Genomic DNA, 19,239 nt, shown 5'->3' with positions numbered 1-19,239 from the left:
TTGAGAGAGACATCTGATTATCCATATTGGCGCGAATTCATATTATTTTAAAATATTTATTATTTAGATATATGCCAAGATATATGAAAAATATAATAAAAATAAGTAAAAAAATCCTTTAATTTTCTTATATAATAAAATTTTCAAATAATTATTATTTATCTATTTTTAATTGCAATATCGTTATTCTTTTAAGTTGATACAACATAAAATTCGGGCAACGCCTGTCGAAACGATTATCATCAATGACTGTAGTGTTTCGTATTATCTGTATCATCGGTTTGGAATGCAACTTTCCGTCAAAAGAGAAGGTCAGGTTAACTTTCAATCGTGTGGTTTAGAAATTTGCACGTCAGTTAGCTGGCTTTTAAAAAAACTTGGGTTATATTTGTCAATATCTAATTTGTAAGTATTTAATATGAAATATATATTATATACACATAATAATAATAATATTTTTTTAAGAATGCATGAAATGTAACATAAAATTTTGCAATAATAATTTCTCTTCAATTATTATTATAATAAATATATTTTCAAAATTTCATACAATATTATTACATTTATTATCAATAAATAATTAACAAGTATATTATGCAAGTATATTTTTAAATGTTTTCTAAATATTATTTTTATAATAAACAAAAAACCATAATGGTAATCTTTTAAATACTAGAAACTTCAACTTTTGATTAAAATTTTTTTGCACAATTTTTAAGTATTATATTTGCTTTAATTATAAAATTAATTATGAAAATAAATTTAGTAAGAAATTGAGTAGATATTTTAAAAAAATTGGAATAAAAATAATGCAATTTATAATTAATTTAATGATTCATTAATTAAATTATTCAATTTTTATTATATTTTTATAGTTGGTCCAAGATGTCAAATCCTGCAGAACGTTTAAACTATATTCAGGATAGCAGCAGTGATACAGAAACAGATAAAGAAACGGGTGGTAGAGGACGTCATCGTATTTATAAGAATAGAATGAGGTACTATGTAAAAGATATAAATAAATATAATATTCAGTATAAAAAAAAAATATATAGATATTTTAGATATCTCTAGATATTTTTAGATATTTTAGATATTTTATTACTAGTTTAATTTTTTAGTTTATTAAAATAAATATTTTAGATTATTGATATTATAAAAATTTCATTTGTAATCTATTGCCTTTAAAATATCTATTTTAACAATTACATATTTAAAATCAAGCATGTATTGAAGAATGTTATGTAGAATGTCATGCATGTCAGATTTTTTTTTTAATTCAAAGTTATAAATTATTATTTTTTCATATTTTAATATTAAATTCGATCAAAAAAAATATGTATTAAAACATTATTTATATAAATGTGTATTAAAACAATATAATTTATTTTGTTTTATATGATTGTTTATTTTCTGAAAAAATTTAATTTATATTATATAATTAAATATGTTTTTATAATTATATTATCTAAAATTTTTAAAAATTTATTTTCATTTATTTATATTTTTATTCTTTATTAAAATAAATCTTGAAACAATAATAAATTAAATAAACAATTAGAAAACCATATTATAATTAAATTATTTTTTCAATAAAAATTTTATGTATATATACACTTATCTATTATTTAAATTAATTCCTATCCTATATATTAGATTAATAGATAGTACACAATGCTTGTTGTCGAATGCAAATATTAGAAAGGTAATGTTGTTGTTTTGCATGTAGTTGTGGTGGCTCTTCAAAACCAAAATCTTGTTTGGTACAAAGAGATGGGAGCAATGAAAGACACTGTCATTCCTTCAATTCTGGGAGACAAAATACTAATATTAATCAACAAAACAGGTAATATTCACATATGAATGCAAGATTGAAATAAAATTTTATCTTAATTTTAAAATATATTTGATAATGATTTTAAGTTAATATTTGATAGTGTTAATTATTGTATATTTTTGAGGATTATATTTTTATTTCTTATATTATACAAGAATCCAGGAATCATAAACAGGTAGGTGTTAGTTATATATTTATTCAATACTTTGCATTGCTTTATATGTTTATTAGTCATAATTCCTTTGTTTTATGTAGGTATTAATATTAAGTGATCCTCAGTAGTCACTTAGAACCATATTTTTCTTCAGACTTTGCTCTGGAGTTGGTGTTGGAAAAAATCAACAAAATCAAAGTAGAGACAATTTACCATCATCAGGATCTGTTACTGGTATAAATAATCCACAAGCAAGTGATGAACGCATTACTCTTATTGTTGATAATACTAGGTAAATTTATTTAATATATTTTTAATTATTAATATAATTATATTAAATTAGAAAATAAATTTTGATTTTAGATTTATTGTTGATCCTGCATTATTTACTGCACATCCAAATACAATGTTAGGTAGAATGTTTAGTTCTGGAGTTGAATATGCTCAACCAAATGAGCGTGGAGAATATGAAGTTGCAGATGGTATATCTGCTATGGTGTTTAGAGCTATTCTTGATTATTATAAAGGTGGTGTAATTCGATGTCCTCCGACAGTTGCCGTTCAAGAATTACGAGAAGCTTGCGATTATCTACTAGTCCCATTTGACGCTAATACAGTAAAATGTCAAAATTTGAGTAAGTAATTAAATAAAAATTTATATAAAATGATATTTAAAATGATATTATTGTAATATATATGTATATATAGGATAGTATATTGTGCAATTCATCGTAATTTATATGATATTTTATATGTAGAATATTTATATATTATAGAAAGTTTAGAAATCTAAAAATTTTTAAATTCTAGAGGTCAAGAGAAACATAAAAATTATACATAAAAAATGTTGATAACTTATTAATAAAGTTATAAATAATTAAGTAAATTATAATTAATTTTTTCATTAAATAAAGATAGGAAAAGACAGCAATATAACAAAAATATCCCATGTTTCGCCTTATCTAATATAAACTTTAATTGTTTATAACTCAATAAATAAGCTTCAACTTAATTTAAACTATAATTTATTAATAAAAACTATATTAATTTGTATATTAATTTGTGTGTTTATTTTGGCCTCTAAAATCAATCTCCTAAAAGTAGGGTGAATATGATATAATATCTCTTATACTTGATGAAGATATAATTAAATATAAGATACATTGTCTAAATATTCAAAAACATTTTTTTTAAATCTTTTAATAATCATTTGTTATTAAAAAAAATTTATATACATAATATTCAAAAACATTTTTTTTAAATCTTTTAATAATCATTTGTTATTAAAAAAAATTTATAAGCAATATATACAAATAATAAGATATAACGATTCATAGTTAGAATTTTAAAACTTATTCATAAAATGTTAATAACACAATTTATTGTAGGAGGATTATTACATGAATTATCTAATGAAGGTGCACGATGCCAATTTGAAGTATTCCTTGAAGATTTAATATTACCACTTATGGTAAACAGCGCACGTAGAGGTGATCGCGAATGTCATATTGTTGTTTTATTGGAAGATGATATTGTTGATTGGGATGAAGAATATCCTCCACAGATGGGAGAAGAATATTCACAAAGTAAGAATGTAAAAGATACGATTTTTTTTATTTTTATTTCTTTTATATTATCAAATATATTTCAGAATATTTGACCTTATTACAATATATTAAATATATGTAATAGAAAATCAATAATTTTATTGGATGTATAGTTTTTAATGAAATATTTTATATTTTTCAGCTGTTAACAGTACTGCGATGTATCGATTTTTCAAATATATCGAAAATAGAGATGTAGCGAAACAAGTAATGAAGGAACGTGGTTTAAAAAAAATTCGTTTAGGCATTGAAGGTTATCCTACTTATAAAGAAAAAATCAAGAAGAGAGCAGGAGGACGCGCTGAAGTCATTTATAATTACGTACAAAGACCATTTATTCATATGTCTTGGGAGAAAGAAGAAGCGAAAAGTCGACATGTTGATTTTCAATGTGTAAAATCAAAATCTGTGACTAATCTTGCTGAAGCTACAGCTGATCCAGTATTAGATGCTGGTGGAAATCCAATAGCTATCGCTCTTTTACAAGCAACAGAACCAGTGCCTCAACCAGAAGTCATATTACCAGTCGGTCAAGATGCCGACGTAGAAGGTGCCATAGGTTTACCAGCTGATCAAGATCTTGGATCGATACCGCCTGATGAATTGCCATGAATATTGATTGTAGATAGAAATTAGAATGAACAGGCATGAAATTTGATTACCAAGTATTTATGAACTGCTTTCTTCTTGCGTCAATTTCCAAATTTAGTTGGACTCGCTTATCTCACAATTTCATTTAATTAAAAAATTAAACTTAAAATTATTGATTTTCAAAATAAGATATTTCATCATCCATTCCATTTTTATAAAATAATCGATATTAAAAAAGTAAAATTGCTTGAATATGATTATGTTTTAAATAGAAAAATTTTTTGTGAGTTAAGCAAGTCTGATTTTAACACAGTCAAAACAATGTATAGTGAAGTTATCGCATCTTGTGGATGTCCTAATAACTAATTTAAAAATGTCTGCTGTGACTTTTTTAATTTTGTATGTAACGTCACACGTTTCTCATAATTATATGTCAAATACGAAATAAGAATTCGTTTGGTATGTATTTGCGAAGGGTATTCCCTTTTTATACAATTAATAAAGTTGAATACTGTTTCCGAGATTATGTTTTCTTGTTTTCGCATGTTATTTCAAAGATAGATTTCATTTTATATACTTCATAAATATTTTCAAAATTTTGAAATTATAAAATAAAAAATATATAGAAAATAAAAATCTATATCTATATAAAGCATGAGATAAATCATGCATCTCGACTTAATAGTGAAAGTAAAAAGATTAGATAGATTAGATATTAAAAAAATTTTTTTATTAGATATTTGTTTATCAAACAAATTCATATGTAGCGTTTTTTTAAAATAGTTTATTTTTTTAAATAAATTTATTTTAAAGAAGAGTATTTAATAGATTCAAAAAAAAAATAAAATAAAATAAAACAAATATTGGAAAGAAAAAAATTTCGATTGATATCAATCGATGATAAAATTTCATATGAAAGGAAATGATAAATTCTATCACGAAAGATCGGAAACATCGGGAAAAGTCGGAAAAAAGAGAATGAGAAATGCCGAAGACGTAGATCAAGAGGACGCAGGCGCGTATGCGATCAATAAATAGGCTAACTCAGTTGGAGAACAGGAGATCAGTAGCGTACGAACACGCAAGCAGTGAGGGTGGTAACGTGTATAATATTGTGTCGGGTGAGGCGTACGAAAACAACAGAGCACCCCTCCCCGGCGGACGGTGTAAAACGGGCTGCCAGCGGTGAGGCTGCAGAGCAGGCCGCTCGTCCAGCATGCAACCACCACCAAGAAAAGTAAGCCGATGAAGTTGACATCTTTCTGTCTGTATCTTTGTTGCTCCAATAATTTTTTCAAATAATTTCTTCTTACTTTATTTTTTTTACATCAAATTTTACTTTATGTAATTATACTTTTAATACATATTTTTCCAAAATGAATAAATTAAAATTCTTCTCTAAATAAAAAAATTTTTCTTTCATATCTTATATTTAAATGAATTAATGAATGAATATAAAACTGTACAAACAGAATTTCTATATGAACTTTATTAAATTTCATATGTATCGAAGGAGGCATAAAAGAAGTTGGCACTTCTTGATACGATCGAAATACGCGAATTTGACCGTTTATCGATCTTTAGCGATATCTTATAGAAAAATTGACGTAAATGGTACTCGAATGTTACCACGATAGGGAAAATCGATGCGCACGGTCCTAGCCACGAATCTATATCAAAAGCTGACCTCAAAATGTATAGAATGGGCCAAAGACCTGGGTTAATATCGTGTCAGATCGAAACGGATGTGCGTCTCTATTGGTAATGACTTCTGCTTTTCTTTTGATTTTTTTTGTTTTTTTATTTCATTTTAAAAATGTGTGAATTTATTTATGCAAATTTAAATCCTGTCCTTGAAATTTCCATTTGCCTTCTTTATTATATAACAGGACTATATTCTCATAGAAATCGATCCTGAATTTTGAATGTAGGACGATTTTTAATGGCCATGTTTCTCGATCAGAAATTTTACATAAATTTCATTTGTTTTAAAATTTTTAATTTTTTAAATCGTGAGCAAGAAAAATAAAAAAGTTATTTAATAGATAATAATAATAATCAGAATGAAAGTTCTTCTGAGAAATGTTTTTTTCTATATACAATTATTTTATACAAGATATTTAATTTTTGAAGCAAAGTATGCTGCAATAGTTATTCGATAAATCGATAAATAATTCTTTTATATGTATATATATATATAGCTAATAGTTTATATCCACCTTCAATTTTCCCACATCCTGAAACATAACTTGAAGAATATATTGTGCAATTTTATATTTTTCCATTGATTAATTAAATTTGAAGGAAATATAGAAAAGAGGAATTAGTCAGAAGTTTTCTCTTTTATTCAGTTAACCCTGTTCCTTTAAAGATAATAGAATTCTCTGACATATTTATCAAGATAGCGAACCGGCTTTTCGCCTTACTTCATTACAATGAAGTTTCATAGTTAAAGATGGGGCAATTCCTGACCCACTTAGACTTGCCGAATGTCAATCGAGTAATAAGAATCCAAAATGGTTTGCAAAAGAAAATGCGTATTTTACTTTAAAATTGTTTGGAAAGCATACTTCCTTTCGGCGAAATTTAGCCTAGCTTCTTACGAGTGTTCTTTTCTATTTGCTTTTCGCACGGAAAAGAGGAGGAGGGATTTTTCTTCATGTCTTCCGGATAATTTCATGTTTACCCTTCTTTATACTTGAAATTTTTTTTTTCTTTGACAAGAATATTCAAAGAGAAAAAATTTTTTTTTAAATTTTAATAAAATGTCTAATAATACTATTTATTTATTAGATTGAAATGAAATAATTTTATCATGATGTGTTTACTCTATTTGAAAAATATTTTTATAAAAAAATAAACGATTCTAAGCTAGTAAATTTATTTAATATTTTTTATTATTTGGCCTATTTATTGTTTAAATCATCTTTTCATTCAATAAGATATAGAAAGAATTGAATAAAAAATAATTATTATAATATAATTTTCTTCTTATCGTTAAAATGTATTCAAAGTAATATCATAACATAAGTGATTAGGAAATGTTAAATTTGTTAAAAATTATATTTTATATATAATGCAAATGAATTGAAACAAAATGGATAGATCATTTTTCTTAAGTTATTTGATACTTCTAAATGATTAAAAAAATTTTTAAATTTCCATTCTATTAAAAAATGATAATGTAAATGATAATGTAATTTTCAATTCCTTGAAGTTATTATTATATATACTTTCATATAAGGGAGAAGAAGAGGAAGAATAATTATATATGTATGTATATATATTTTTATATCATAAATAAATTCAAAACTTGATTTTTAATTAAAAAAATCTAATAATCTAAAAAAATAAATAAAATTTCAACAAATTGTATTTTTCAATTGATTGCAAAAATTTTATTAATTTTTTTATTTTATTAATTTTATTATATTTCATAATTTAATAATTATAAATAATTTTGATAAATGTAATTCATAGATAAATTAATTAATACACTAATTAAAAAAATTGTTATATTTTATAAATATATTAATATTATAAATATTTTTTATATTTTATCTTCTATTATATTTCTTTTTAAATAAATGAATTATAACATATCATTGTTTTAATGTATTATCATTTCAAATAAATAAAAAACTTTATTTTAAAAATTATTGTGTATCATGATAATTTAACTATTTGCATATATATATAATTTTAAGATGTTTTATTAATCTAAAAAAAATTGACAAATATTGAACTAGATGAAATAGATGTCCCTGCATATTAAAAGAATATTCACCAAAGTTCACAAAGTCAATATGAGTTCTGATGCGTAAGAAAATATCGATATACCTATCTGCCTATCTATAAAATTGAACTTGATTTCCAACGATGATCAAAGCCCTTATTCATTTTTCTATCCGGCAATTAATACTTCGACGATATAGAAATCGATAATCGAACAAAGAAGAAATGATTTTTTAGTTTATTTGTTTATTAGTTTATTAGTTTATTGGAAATAATATTTTTTATTTAGAATATATTACACGAGTAAAAAATAATAAAAGAATAAATAAGAATAATAAATAAAAATATTATATTTTTTATTAAATATTTTTATTAAATTAATATTTGTATTCATAAATATTGTTATTCAGTAAATGCATTTCATATAATTTTATTGTATATATAATATTTATATCAATATTTTTATTTAAAAATAAAAACAGCAGATTATAAAAAATAATTTGATCACTTTGAATATTTTATATGATTTTAATAATAATATTTTTTCTTGATATAGTATATTGTTTCTTATAAAAAAATTTTTTATTAACTCGTCTTTAATAAAAAATATAAATTTGAAAGATATTTTAATTCGAATTTTGTAATACTTATTATATTGGAAAGCATATGGAACAGTCAGTGAAGTATCTTTTCACAATTTCTTGTCTTTTATGATATTTATGATAAATTTTAAAATAAAATATCTCCTAAATTATTAATTTTTTGTTAAAAATATATTATTATTTTTTACTTTAAAAAAATAATGTAATATATCGATTAATACATTAAGAATTATATAAATCCATTTAAGAAGTATAAAGCTGATTTTCATATAACATCTGAAAAATTATTAACATCAAATTATTATATATAATATTATTATATAAATGAGTGAATTATATATTTTTCTTGAAATATATCTTTATATATATATATTTGTTAATGTATTATCATTGAAAAATTAACTTTTTAAAAATTTCTGAAAAGAATTAAAGAATATATTTATTATTATAAAAATCTATTTATTAATTATTAATTAAATTATTGTATTAGGATATTATTTTTGTATATTTTATTACATTTATAATAAGATAAAATATAATTGTTTGCATTAAATAAGGAAATGAATTAATAATTTTGCAGGGAAATTACACAAAATTTCTTAAAAATGTACACGCAGAACAAGCGGCAAAGTTACAAGCGAAAAATCAACATGAATGTGACCTTCTAGAAGATATACGGTAAGTCTTATGTAAAAAGAGGATTAGATAAAAGCTTTAAATATTTTAAGTTTAAATCATTTTATATCATCGATATCTTAATTTTTTTATATTCTTATCCCCAATAAATATTTTTCTTACATTATTTGTATTACAAATATTTTAATAAAATAAATTCATATTTATTTTGCTATATGTTTCTTAGTTTTGTGTAACATTTTCTAATATATTTCTAGAGATGGGATATTCAAAACTTCGAAATTCTTTAAAATTCGAAAAATTTTCGATTATTAAAATTATTTTCAATTAAGAAATAAATCGCTTGAATGAAATAACACAAATTCATTTCTGTTCTACTAATAATAATCAAATTGAGTTTGCGTTTAATTTTTAAATTTATCTCAATGTTTTATTTTGGTATAATTTAATCAATTAATAGTTTATAAAAAAAATAATAGTTAAAAATTCAATTTTTTGTAAGCCAATAATAAATTGAATTTGGAGAATTCCAAAAAATTTCTTAATATTTTAATTTTTGAAAAACTAGTATTTTTTAGAAAAAAAAAGAAAGAAAAGATGGATTTCTAGTCTCGAGAATTTCGAGATTTCGCAATTTCGAATTTAAGTTTTACGATTTTAATCAAATTTCCATCTCTATTTACTCTTTTCAAAAATAGTTTCTTTATTAAAAATTATTATTTAATTTTAAACAATTCTAATTTTTTAAAAAACCTTGTATATTGAAATTTATTTAAATATTTGAAAAATGTAAATACTTTACGCTGCATTATGTTTCATAGTGCATATTTTTCAGCAACTTTACAATAAAGAAGTCTGCAATTGAAAAATCGTATTCAGAGGTAATATCATGTAACGAAGATTATATTTCAATATTTATATAATCATTAATGATTAAAAATTTTCATTTTAGGCACTTCTTAAAATATCTTCTGCATATTTGAATAAAAAAATACCAAATATTCCGGATCTCAAAGTTGATGGAGCAGAAGAGAAATGGTAACCTTCATTATTTTCTAATCAGTGAAAAAAAAAAAAACATAGTTAAAATATCAATTCAATATAAGTCAATATAATTGTTAATTTTTTTTTTTAAGGAATATGTGGAATGTTTGGCGAACTGTCCTAGAAGAAAATGAGAAATTGGCTAGAGCGCGATTAGCAGCAGTAGAAGTTTTCCAACAACAAATTGCTGACGATGCAAAAAGTTTAAAGTTGCACAAACTACAAATTTCTAAGAAGGTATATTTTCCTTGAATAATATATTGCATATCAATCGATCAAGAAAAAGTGAATAAGATTATTTTTCCACTTAGGCAATCGACCAATTAATGATAGTACAAAAAGAATTACAAATCTGTGTACAAGATGTAGACAAAACAAAGAAATTGTATTTCGATGAAGAACATAGCGCCCATGATGTACGCGACAAAGCGAAAGATATTGAAGAGAAGTATGTATTTACATACATTTATTTAATAGATATGTTCTAATTTTGTAACACTTAAAATCTGATATTGACTAATTTCTAGATTAAAGAAAAAAAAAGGATCTTTTTTCCAATCGATAACATCATTGCAGAAAAATAGTGCAAAGGTGAAGAATTATTATGAGAAACATTATTAGAGTTAAATAATCTTTAATGATTTATAATTTGTATTACAATTATCATTTTCAGGTGAGCTCGAAACGCGATGCTTTAGAAGAAAAATCAACAGGAGCGCGAAATGATTATTTGCTTAGTCTTGCCGCTGCCAATGCACATCAAAATAGGTATTTTGTAGTTGACCTACAAAATACTATGCAAGTAAGTGCCTTTTTTTTATTATGTAATTTTTTTCTTATTATTCTTATTTAAAAAAATAAAAATCTCTTTTTTTTTTAACAGTATTTAGAACAAGGTGTTTATGATAAAGTTGCAGAATATTTAACGCTAATGGGTCGTACAGAACTTTTAACCTGTCTAGCTACACAAAATAGTTTTGGTAAAATTCGTGACCAAGCACAACAAGTGAGTACAAAATATAAAATTTAAAAAAAAATTATGAAATTTATATATGTATACATCATTTTACTATATTTTTTAATAAAATGATCAAACAATCAATTTATTTATTTCATTCATTTTTTATTTTTTTACAGCTCACAAGAGAGTACAATATACAGTGTTGCTGCTTGTATTATCCTGTTTTAAAACAACATATACAATATGATTTTGAACCATGTGACAACGATCCAATAGAGAGGTTTATATTATGATAAATATATAATATAGATGTCGTAGATAGAAATCGTATTATAATAAATATATATCGTATAATAATATATATAATCGTATATATATATAATATTTGAATTATTAATTTTTTTTAATTATATTTTATGTATAATTGAAAACAAATTGTTACAGGATAACAGCTGATCATTCTGCTGCAGCTACACTTGGAAAAGAAGCTCGTCGCTGGTCGACGAGAATAGCTCGTGAAATAAATAGCATCCGAGAAAATAATAGGAAATTACAAATTCTATTACAATTAAAAGAATCTGGACAAAAGGTTAATAGATTGATCATTACACAAATCAATTGAATTACTTTTTTTTTCATTATTTATTAATAATTACATTTAACAATGATTACAGACTGATCCGAACGATCCACAAGGTCCAGATGTAGATACAAAAATCGATGAATTGAAGCATATTATACGACGTGCAGAGGTAAGATATGGGATGAAATGTGATTCACATCAATTCTTTTCCTTATTTGTTTATTTGTTCATTAGACAGCAAAGCTGAAGGCAGAAGCGAGAATAGAATGTCTTCGAAACGGTGGAGGTTTGTTACATATCGTTTTTTTGTTGAATATAATAGATTGAAATAAATTATATAATTAATATTAATATTATTATAATTATAATACATTATAATATTATATATTATTAATATTATTATTTTTTTCTATTTGTGATTTTTAGTCAACGTTGATGAATGGCTACAAGAGGCAGAAACTTTAAGTGTTCAAGATATGCCACGTTCGGCTAGTTCTCTTTCTGTTAGAACTGATGCCTCGGGAACGGCGGTAAATACCATTCATTAAACTTTATTAAATTGTTTTTAAAATTACCAATCTTTATTGATATATACATACATACATATAATACATATATATATATATATATATATATATATATGTATTATTAAATATTGTAAAAAAAAATTATATTTATATTATGTTATATAGGAACATCCCTCCTCAGATTCATTCTATGATAGTGATGGAGACGGAGGAAGTGATTTGACAACTGTTGAACGACCAGGTAGTGCACGAAATGTTCCTCAACAAGAAGAAGAAACAACAGAGGAAAGGCAAAGACATGATAGCGAAGAAGTTGATGGTATGTAATATAGTATAAAAAAATCATAAATCATAGCAAAATATTTCAATTAGAATATATTATTTATATCATTATTTATACATGATAGCTTTGCTTGAACAAGAGAAACAACGAATAGAACAACTTACAGTAGGTTGGGATGATCCAACGGCTGTAGATTGGGATAATGAAGAAAAAGAAGAACAGATTGAACTTCGTGAAACATCTGAAATTCCTTCCACACAACAAATATATAAATGTACCGCACTTTATTCATATACGGTATGAATACTTATTGGAATGAAAATTAATGTTCTACAAAAAATATCATAATAAAAAAAAATTTTATCATTAGAAAAGTAATTATGTATTATATGAACAATATAGAAGAAAAAATATTTGTTGTTATAGGCACAAAATCCTGATGAATTGTCAATTGTCGAAAGTGAGCAATTAGAAGTTGTTGGTGAAGGTGATGGTGATGGATGGCTCCGAGCACGAAATTATCGTGGTGAAGAAGGCTTTGTTCCTCAAAATTATCTTGATGTTGAAAGAGACACAACATCCGGTCTTACTTCTCAAGGACCAGGTTTGGTACAACAAATATCCTTTTCCTCAGTAGATTACACTATCGATGATCATGATGCAGTAGATCCAGATGCCAATTTACAAATGACAACATCAGAAACTATCGTACAAAATCATATAGGAGGTAAATTTATTTCTCACGTAATTTATATAATTTATGTAATAACACTTGTTAAGTGTTAAGTAATTAATAATTTTTATTTAATTTTTTTTTAAATACGAAATTTTAAATTAACTTTTTTTTACTAAATTTTAATAATTTAACTACAATAATAATATAATATAATATTTATATATATATTTTAAATTATTAGAATAATATATTTTAATATTATTGTTATATTGAAAATTATACAATTAATTTCTTTTTTTTTTAGAAATAGAACAATATTGCATTGCTCTTTATGATTATGATGCTACATGTGACGAAGAACTTAGTTTTCTCGAAGGTGATATTTTAAAAGTCTTAAGAAAAGAACCGCACGATGTCGATGATGGATGGTGGGAAGGAGAATTACGTGGACAACGAGGATTATTCCCATCTTTAATTGTAGAACCTTGTGCTGCAGATGGTTCACCTTTAACTCCACAGGTTACATTTCAATTAATAAATAATTTTAATGTTTTTTTTAAATTAATATTGCTTTGCTTGTTTGAATTCTATAATTCTCATTTTTATCTTTATTTTTTTTTTATCAGGAGAATATAACACCACCGAGCTCTGCACCACCAGTATTTACACCACCTGAAGTTCCAGAATTTTTATTAGAAAATGAAATAACACAAAGTATGATGAAAGGTAATATTTGATCTTTAAAAATAGAATTATTATGAAAAAAATGTTATTATTATTATTTAATATATAGAATCACAGAATGGAAAATCTATTAATGCAAGCATTGAAGAACATCGACAAGAAGGATTCATGATAAATCTTTCAAAGGACCAAAGAAGTCAATACGGTTCACAGTTTGAAGCCGATCAATCTGAAGGACCTGGTATAATAGGTAAGCTTCAAATTATTATTGTTACTCCATTTATTCTTCTATTTAATCTGAATGTATGTATATCAAATTGCTGCTTAGTTGTAGAAGTATCGGATGAATTAGGAACAAAGGTAAATGAAATTTTTTAAATGAGAGTTTAACTAACATTACTCAAAAATTAATAGTTTAATAATTTTAGTTTTAAATTTAACCATTATATTTCTATTTTTAGGTAGATGATGAAAAAACAAAATATTTAAATACTGATGACCAATCGAAAGAAGATTTCGGACTTGGCGTTGCGCAAATTGTAATTACTGCAGCGACACCAATGGAAGAAGTTGAACATCCTTTCCCAGGTTTAGAAGAAGCTATTGATGAGACAGTGAAATCGACAGAAAGTTCTGATGGTGATTTACCTTCAAGCACTAATATTGATGTGAATGAAAGTGATTGCAAAGAGGCCACTGTGATAATAGATGAAAAAGAAGAACAAGAAACTACAGAAACAACCGAAGATATTGAAGAGAAATCAACAGTTGATGATTTACCAACAGACTCGGCACCATTTCCAATTAGTAGTAGTTCTGGTAGTGAAGCAGATTCAACATCTGGGCCAAGTACAGCAGATAATTCTCAATCTATACCATCTCGTGGTACCGTAATCGAAGTACAAGAAACAGAAGATATTGAAATTGTACCAGAAAAGATGGTAGTGGGAGGAAGGGCAAGTATTCCAGATGAATTACAACCTGACCAATTAGAGAAGCTACAAAATTTGAAAGAATCGAATGCCTAGGATTGACTAGACCTCGGAGATCCTGATTATCCTGCCTTATCAAATAAACTGGCTCTTCCGAAAAATCATCAAAATAAATTTCAGCATTTACTGGAATTTTGGAAATCTCCAGAGGTTATTGGAAAGAAAGACTAATGAATAATGGAACAACTAAATAATTTTTATGTTAATATTATGTACACAACTTTTTTGCTAGATGATACTCTAGTGAACTATTTAAAGAAAGATGTTGCGACTTTTGCAACCTATTTACAACATATTAATGTACAGTTATAAGGTAATAAAGAAAATTGTCAATACCTATAATAGATAAAAACTTTTCGTTGTTTGTGTACATTTTAAGAGAATTATAATGGTGTTGCATGTAAGAAGATTAATTGTTTTATTCCTCTTTTATACATTTTTGTCATTTTTATACAATTTTCATTTAAAATATCCATGTTTTTCCTCTATATCCAATTCCATATTTATATAAAATTACGAAACAATTTTATTTAAGGTTGCATTCTAAGAGCACCATCTAATCTTATCACTTCTCCATTGAGAAGAGAATTTTCAACAATGTGTTCAGCTAATTGAGCATATTCATCAGGAGTACCCAATCTCTTTGGAAACGGTACTGATCTCTGTAAGAAAACACGCACTTTTTCTGGTAAATTTCCTAGCATAGGTGTATCAAATATTCCAGGTGCAATTGTAACAACACGAACACCAATACTAGCAAGATCTCGAGCTAATGGTAAAGTCATTCCAACAATTGCAGCTTTACTGGCAGAATATGCTACTTGACCAATTTGTCCTTCAAACGCTGCAACACTTGCTGTATTAATTATTACTCCACGTAATCCATCTTTATCTGGTGTGTTGTTATACATAAGTGGTAGAGATAATCTAATAACATTAAATGTTCCAGAAACATTTACATTAAGCACTTTGTTGAAATCAGTTAATTCATGTGGCATATCTTTATTAAAATTATATACTTTGTGGGCAACAGCTATTCCTGCTGCATTTACTATGACATCCAATTTTTTAAACTTATTTCTTATTTCATTTATAGCACCATTTACATCTTCTGTTGATGTTATCTAAAAAAAGATATAAAATATATTCATTAATATAAAAATATTTTCAATAATATTTGAATGTATAATATTAAATGTACAAAAGAAATACTTAATCAAAAAGTAATTAAATTATTTAATTTTCAATTTCATTTTATAATAATTTTTAATTATATTAATTGTAATATACATGTAATAAATAATATGCAATACAAAATCACAATATTTAATTATTTATTATTATTTAATTATTTATTAATTATTATTAAAGTTTTTTTATTATTATTGATAATTTTAATAAAAAATATAAAGAATATGTTTATATATATATTATTATATATATTATATATATATATATATATTATATATATTAATATAATTTAAAATTTCATTAATGTTTCTTTATTAAATTATTAAACTAATATTTTTTATTATTATTATTATTATTATTATTATTATTATTATTATTATTAGTAATAATATTAATACTACTTAATATTAATGCTAATACTATTATATTATATATTAATATGATATATAATATTTGTGATTTTATTTTATATTTACATCTACTGGTGTAAAAACTGCAGATTCTCCAAGTTCATTAGCAATTGTATTTCCTTTAGATATTGGTAAATCTGCAATAACTACTTTAGCACCTTTTTTTATAAATCTTTGTACAACACCAAGTCCTAATCCAGAAGCACCACCAGTGACAAGAGCAACTAGTCCCTAAAATATATATATATAAAATTAATTTCTTATTTAAATATTTTTTTTATAATATATGTATTATATGTATTAATCTATATAAAAAATTAATAACTTTGAAAATAATTATTTTCATTAAATTTTCATTAAACTATCTAAAATATTTATTTTTTTACTTATAATATTTTTATATTTTTTCAAGACAATCTTCATTATAAAATTATATGAACAAATAAAAAATTATGATATATTCAGGACAAGACAATAACTTAGATTACTTTGAACATTTCTGTTGTCTTTAAAAATATATAGATAACAAAAATTTCAATAATTTATTGAAAGTTGTATAATACAAAGAGTCATAATATAAAAATTTTTTTATCAATGGAAATTCTCAAAGATTTCAAAATCTATCTTCATTTTTTAAATAGCATATTGTACTTTTTTATTCCTAAAAAGTAAAATAAAGAATTAATAAAATATAAATTAATATAAATCATCTGATAATGGATAATAATTAAACAAATTAAGATAAAAAAAATAATCAGTGTTCATTCGATGAATATTAATCATATTAATGAATTTTAAAATCATCGAATTCTAGTCCATTTATCATTACTTTAAGATTGTTTATAGAATATCATTTTATTAAAAATAGAAAAAAAATATTAATAAATATAAAAATATAATATACTATTTAAAAAAATAAATATATTTTAAAATATAATTTTGAAATTTTTAATATAAAAAATATAAAAAAATTATTAATATATTATGACTTCTACATCATACAATTTTTATTAATATATATATATATATTTCTAAAAATAACGAATATAATATTCAAAATGATTTAAGTTCCATATCATCTATATATATATATATATTAAATTAATTAAATTAACTTTATAAATTAAACCTTTATAAAATAAATCTTAATAAAAAATAGAAAATTATTTTATACATTATTATACTATATATTATTATATATTATTATATATATTTTATATTAAATGAAAAAATTTTTATTTGCAATAAAAATTATAATATTAATATAAAAAAAAAATTAGTACTTACTTTCATTTTTTTAAAAAATTCTATATTTTAAAACAAAAATATAAAAAATGTTTTATAAAATCGACGACAAAATAAATGAAAAACGGAATGAAAAACACTTTTAATATCAAGTACTTTGTTTTTTATGATTATGGAATGGAATAGACCAAACAACGAACAGAGCAGAGCCGGCATGCGAAACAAAATGGTCGACAAACTCAAATCATGTACAGTTTTATCATCGGCCATTTTATTCTGCTGATAATTCTATGATGAAATTAAAATTTACGAAATTTACGAATAAAGTAAAAAGTTACTCAATATGTAAATTAAATACTTACATAAAATTATCATTATTTTTTTAAAATTCTTATCATCAAAAAATAAATTGTTGATAATATAAAAAATAAAATAATTTTTTTATATAGAAATTTTTTAATTTAGGATTAATATTTTTGTAAAAATAAATTGAATTATTTTATTATTGAATAATTAAATAATTTATATATTATATTAAGTATTAATTAAATAATTTTTAGTTATATATAATTTTGTTCTTATCTATTAAAATAAATATTTATTTAAAAACAAATGTTATCGTTAATGAAAATATGAATTTATTGATATAAATATTATTTATTATAATGAATTTATCATATAATAAAAAGATATTAATTTAAGTTAAAATTATATGAACATTTAAATATTAGACGTTACATTATTTTACTAATCAATAGTTAGTGATTCTAAAAAAAGGTAAAAAGGAAAAAAGATTATCATAACATTATTTGCTTGGACATTGGAATTTGGCCTTAAGCAGAACAAATACAATTTCTCATTCAATTCGTTATCGCTAACTTTAAGTTTCGACAATATTTAAAATCTCATTTATATTTTTCTTTGATTCTATCTATCTTTCTATCTTATTCAATTTTGATAGATCTTATTCTTTCCGAATTAATAGATACAATTCTTATCAATATTTTATCATTTAACTTATTTTTTAGTATAATTTAATTAATAAAAATATTAATAATAATAGGATTAATTAATAAAAATATTTATTATAATCTTAAATTTAAAGAGTAGAAAATATAAATAATACTTTTTTTTTTCATTATGAAGTTTAAAATTTATATGTAATATAAATTTTATGTGTATAATAATAATATATAAATATTATACATTAACCTGGTGAATGAAATTTTATTAGCATTTTTTATAAAAATATGTATATAATAAATTATAAAATGAGAAATTATTATATAATACAACATTAATAACTAAAAATAATTTATTTTTTTATTTTATTTTATTATCTTAAAAATATTTTATTTTATTTATTTTTAAAATGATTTAAGTATTTTTTTTTTACTATTTAATAAAACTTTTTTATAAAAATAATAAATATCTAATATCATCTCATTGAAGAATTAAAAACTATTTTAAGAAGAATTAAC

The 19,239-nt window shown here is 23.0% G+C and overlaps 2 protein-coding genes across 2 annotated transcripts; one reads left to right on the top strand and one right to left on the bottom strand.

Annotated features, from left to right (window-relative positions):
• The first annotated feature begins 208 nt into the window (after positions 1-208).
• On the top strand, positions 209-15,256 carry LOC409323. Its single transcript, XM_006558996.3, has 28 exons — positions 209-405; positions 876-998; positions 1,730-1,846; positions 2,146-2,283; positions 2,355-2,626; positions 3,380-3,577; positions 3,741-4,203; positions 8,600-8,602; positions 9,998-10,043; positions 10,115-10,200; positions 10,299-10,443; positions 10,518-10,654; positions 10,734-10,797; positions 10,880-11,008; positions 11,090-11,212; positions 11,344-11,447; positions 11,612-11,756; positions 11,842-11,919; positions 11,985-12,036; positions 12,177-12,280; positions 12,443-12,596; positions 12,685-12,857; positions 12,987-13,287; positions 13,541-13,755; positions 13,863-13,962; positions 14,030-14,170; positions 14,249-14,280; positions 14,382-15,256. Exons 1-28 carry the CDS (start codon positions 287-289, stop codon positions 14,946-14,948), a joined length of 4,329 nt encoding a protein of 1,442 aa, XP_006559059.1. The 5' UTR covers positions 209-286; the 3' UTR covers positions 14,949-15,256.
• Positions 15,104-18,011, bottom strand: LOC725274 (3-hydroxyacyl-CoA dehydrogenase type-2). The gene is made up of 3 exons (XM_001120471.5): positions 17,801-18,011; positions 16,580-16,744; positions 15,104-16,036 (listed from the first exon to the last, which is right to left on the bottom strand). Exons 1-3 carry the CDS (start codon positions 17,804-17,806, stop codon positions 15,443-15,445), a joined length of 765 nt encoding a protein of 254 aa, XP_001120471.1. The 5' UTR covers positions 17,807-18,011; the 3' UTR covers positions 15,104-15,442.
• Positions 18,012-19,239: the final 1,228 nt, after the last annotated feature.

The sequence above is a fragment of the Apis mellifera genome, linkage group LG11 (genome assembly GCF_003254395.2).
Source record: "Apis mellifera strain DH4 linkage group LG11, Amel_HAv3.1, whole genome shotgun sequence".
Taxonomy (NCBI): domain Eukaryota; kingdom Metazoa; phylum Arthropoda; class Insecta; order Hymenoptera; family Apidae; genus Apis; species Apis mellifera.
The sequence above is the reverse complement of the archived record's forward strand: the minus strand, read 5'-3'. Positions and strand labels throughout refer to the sequence as shown.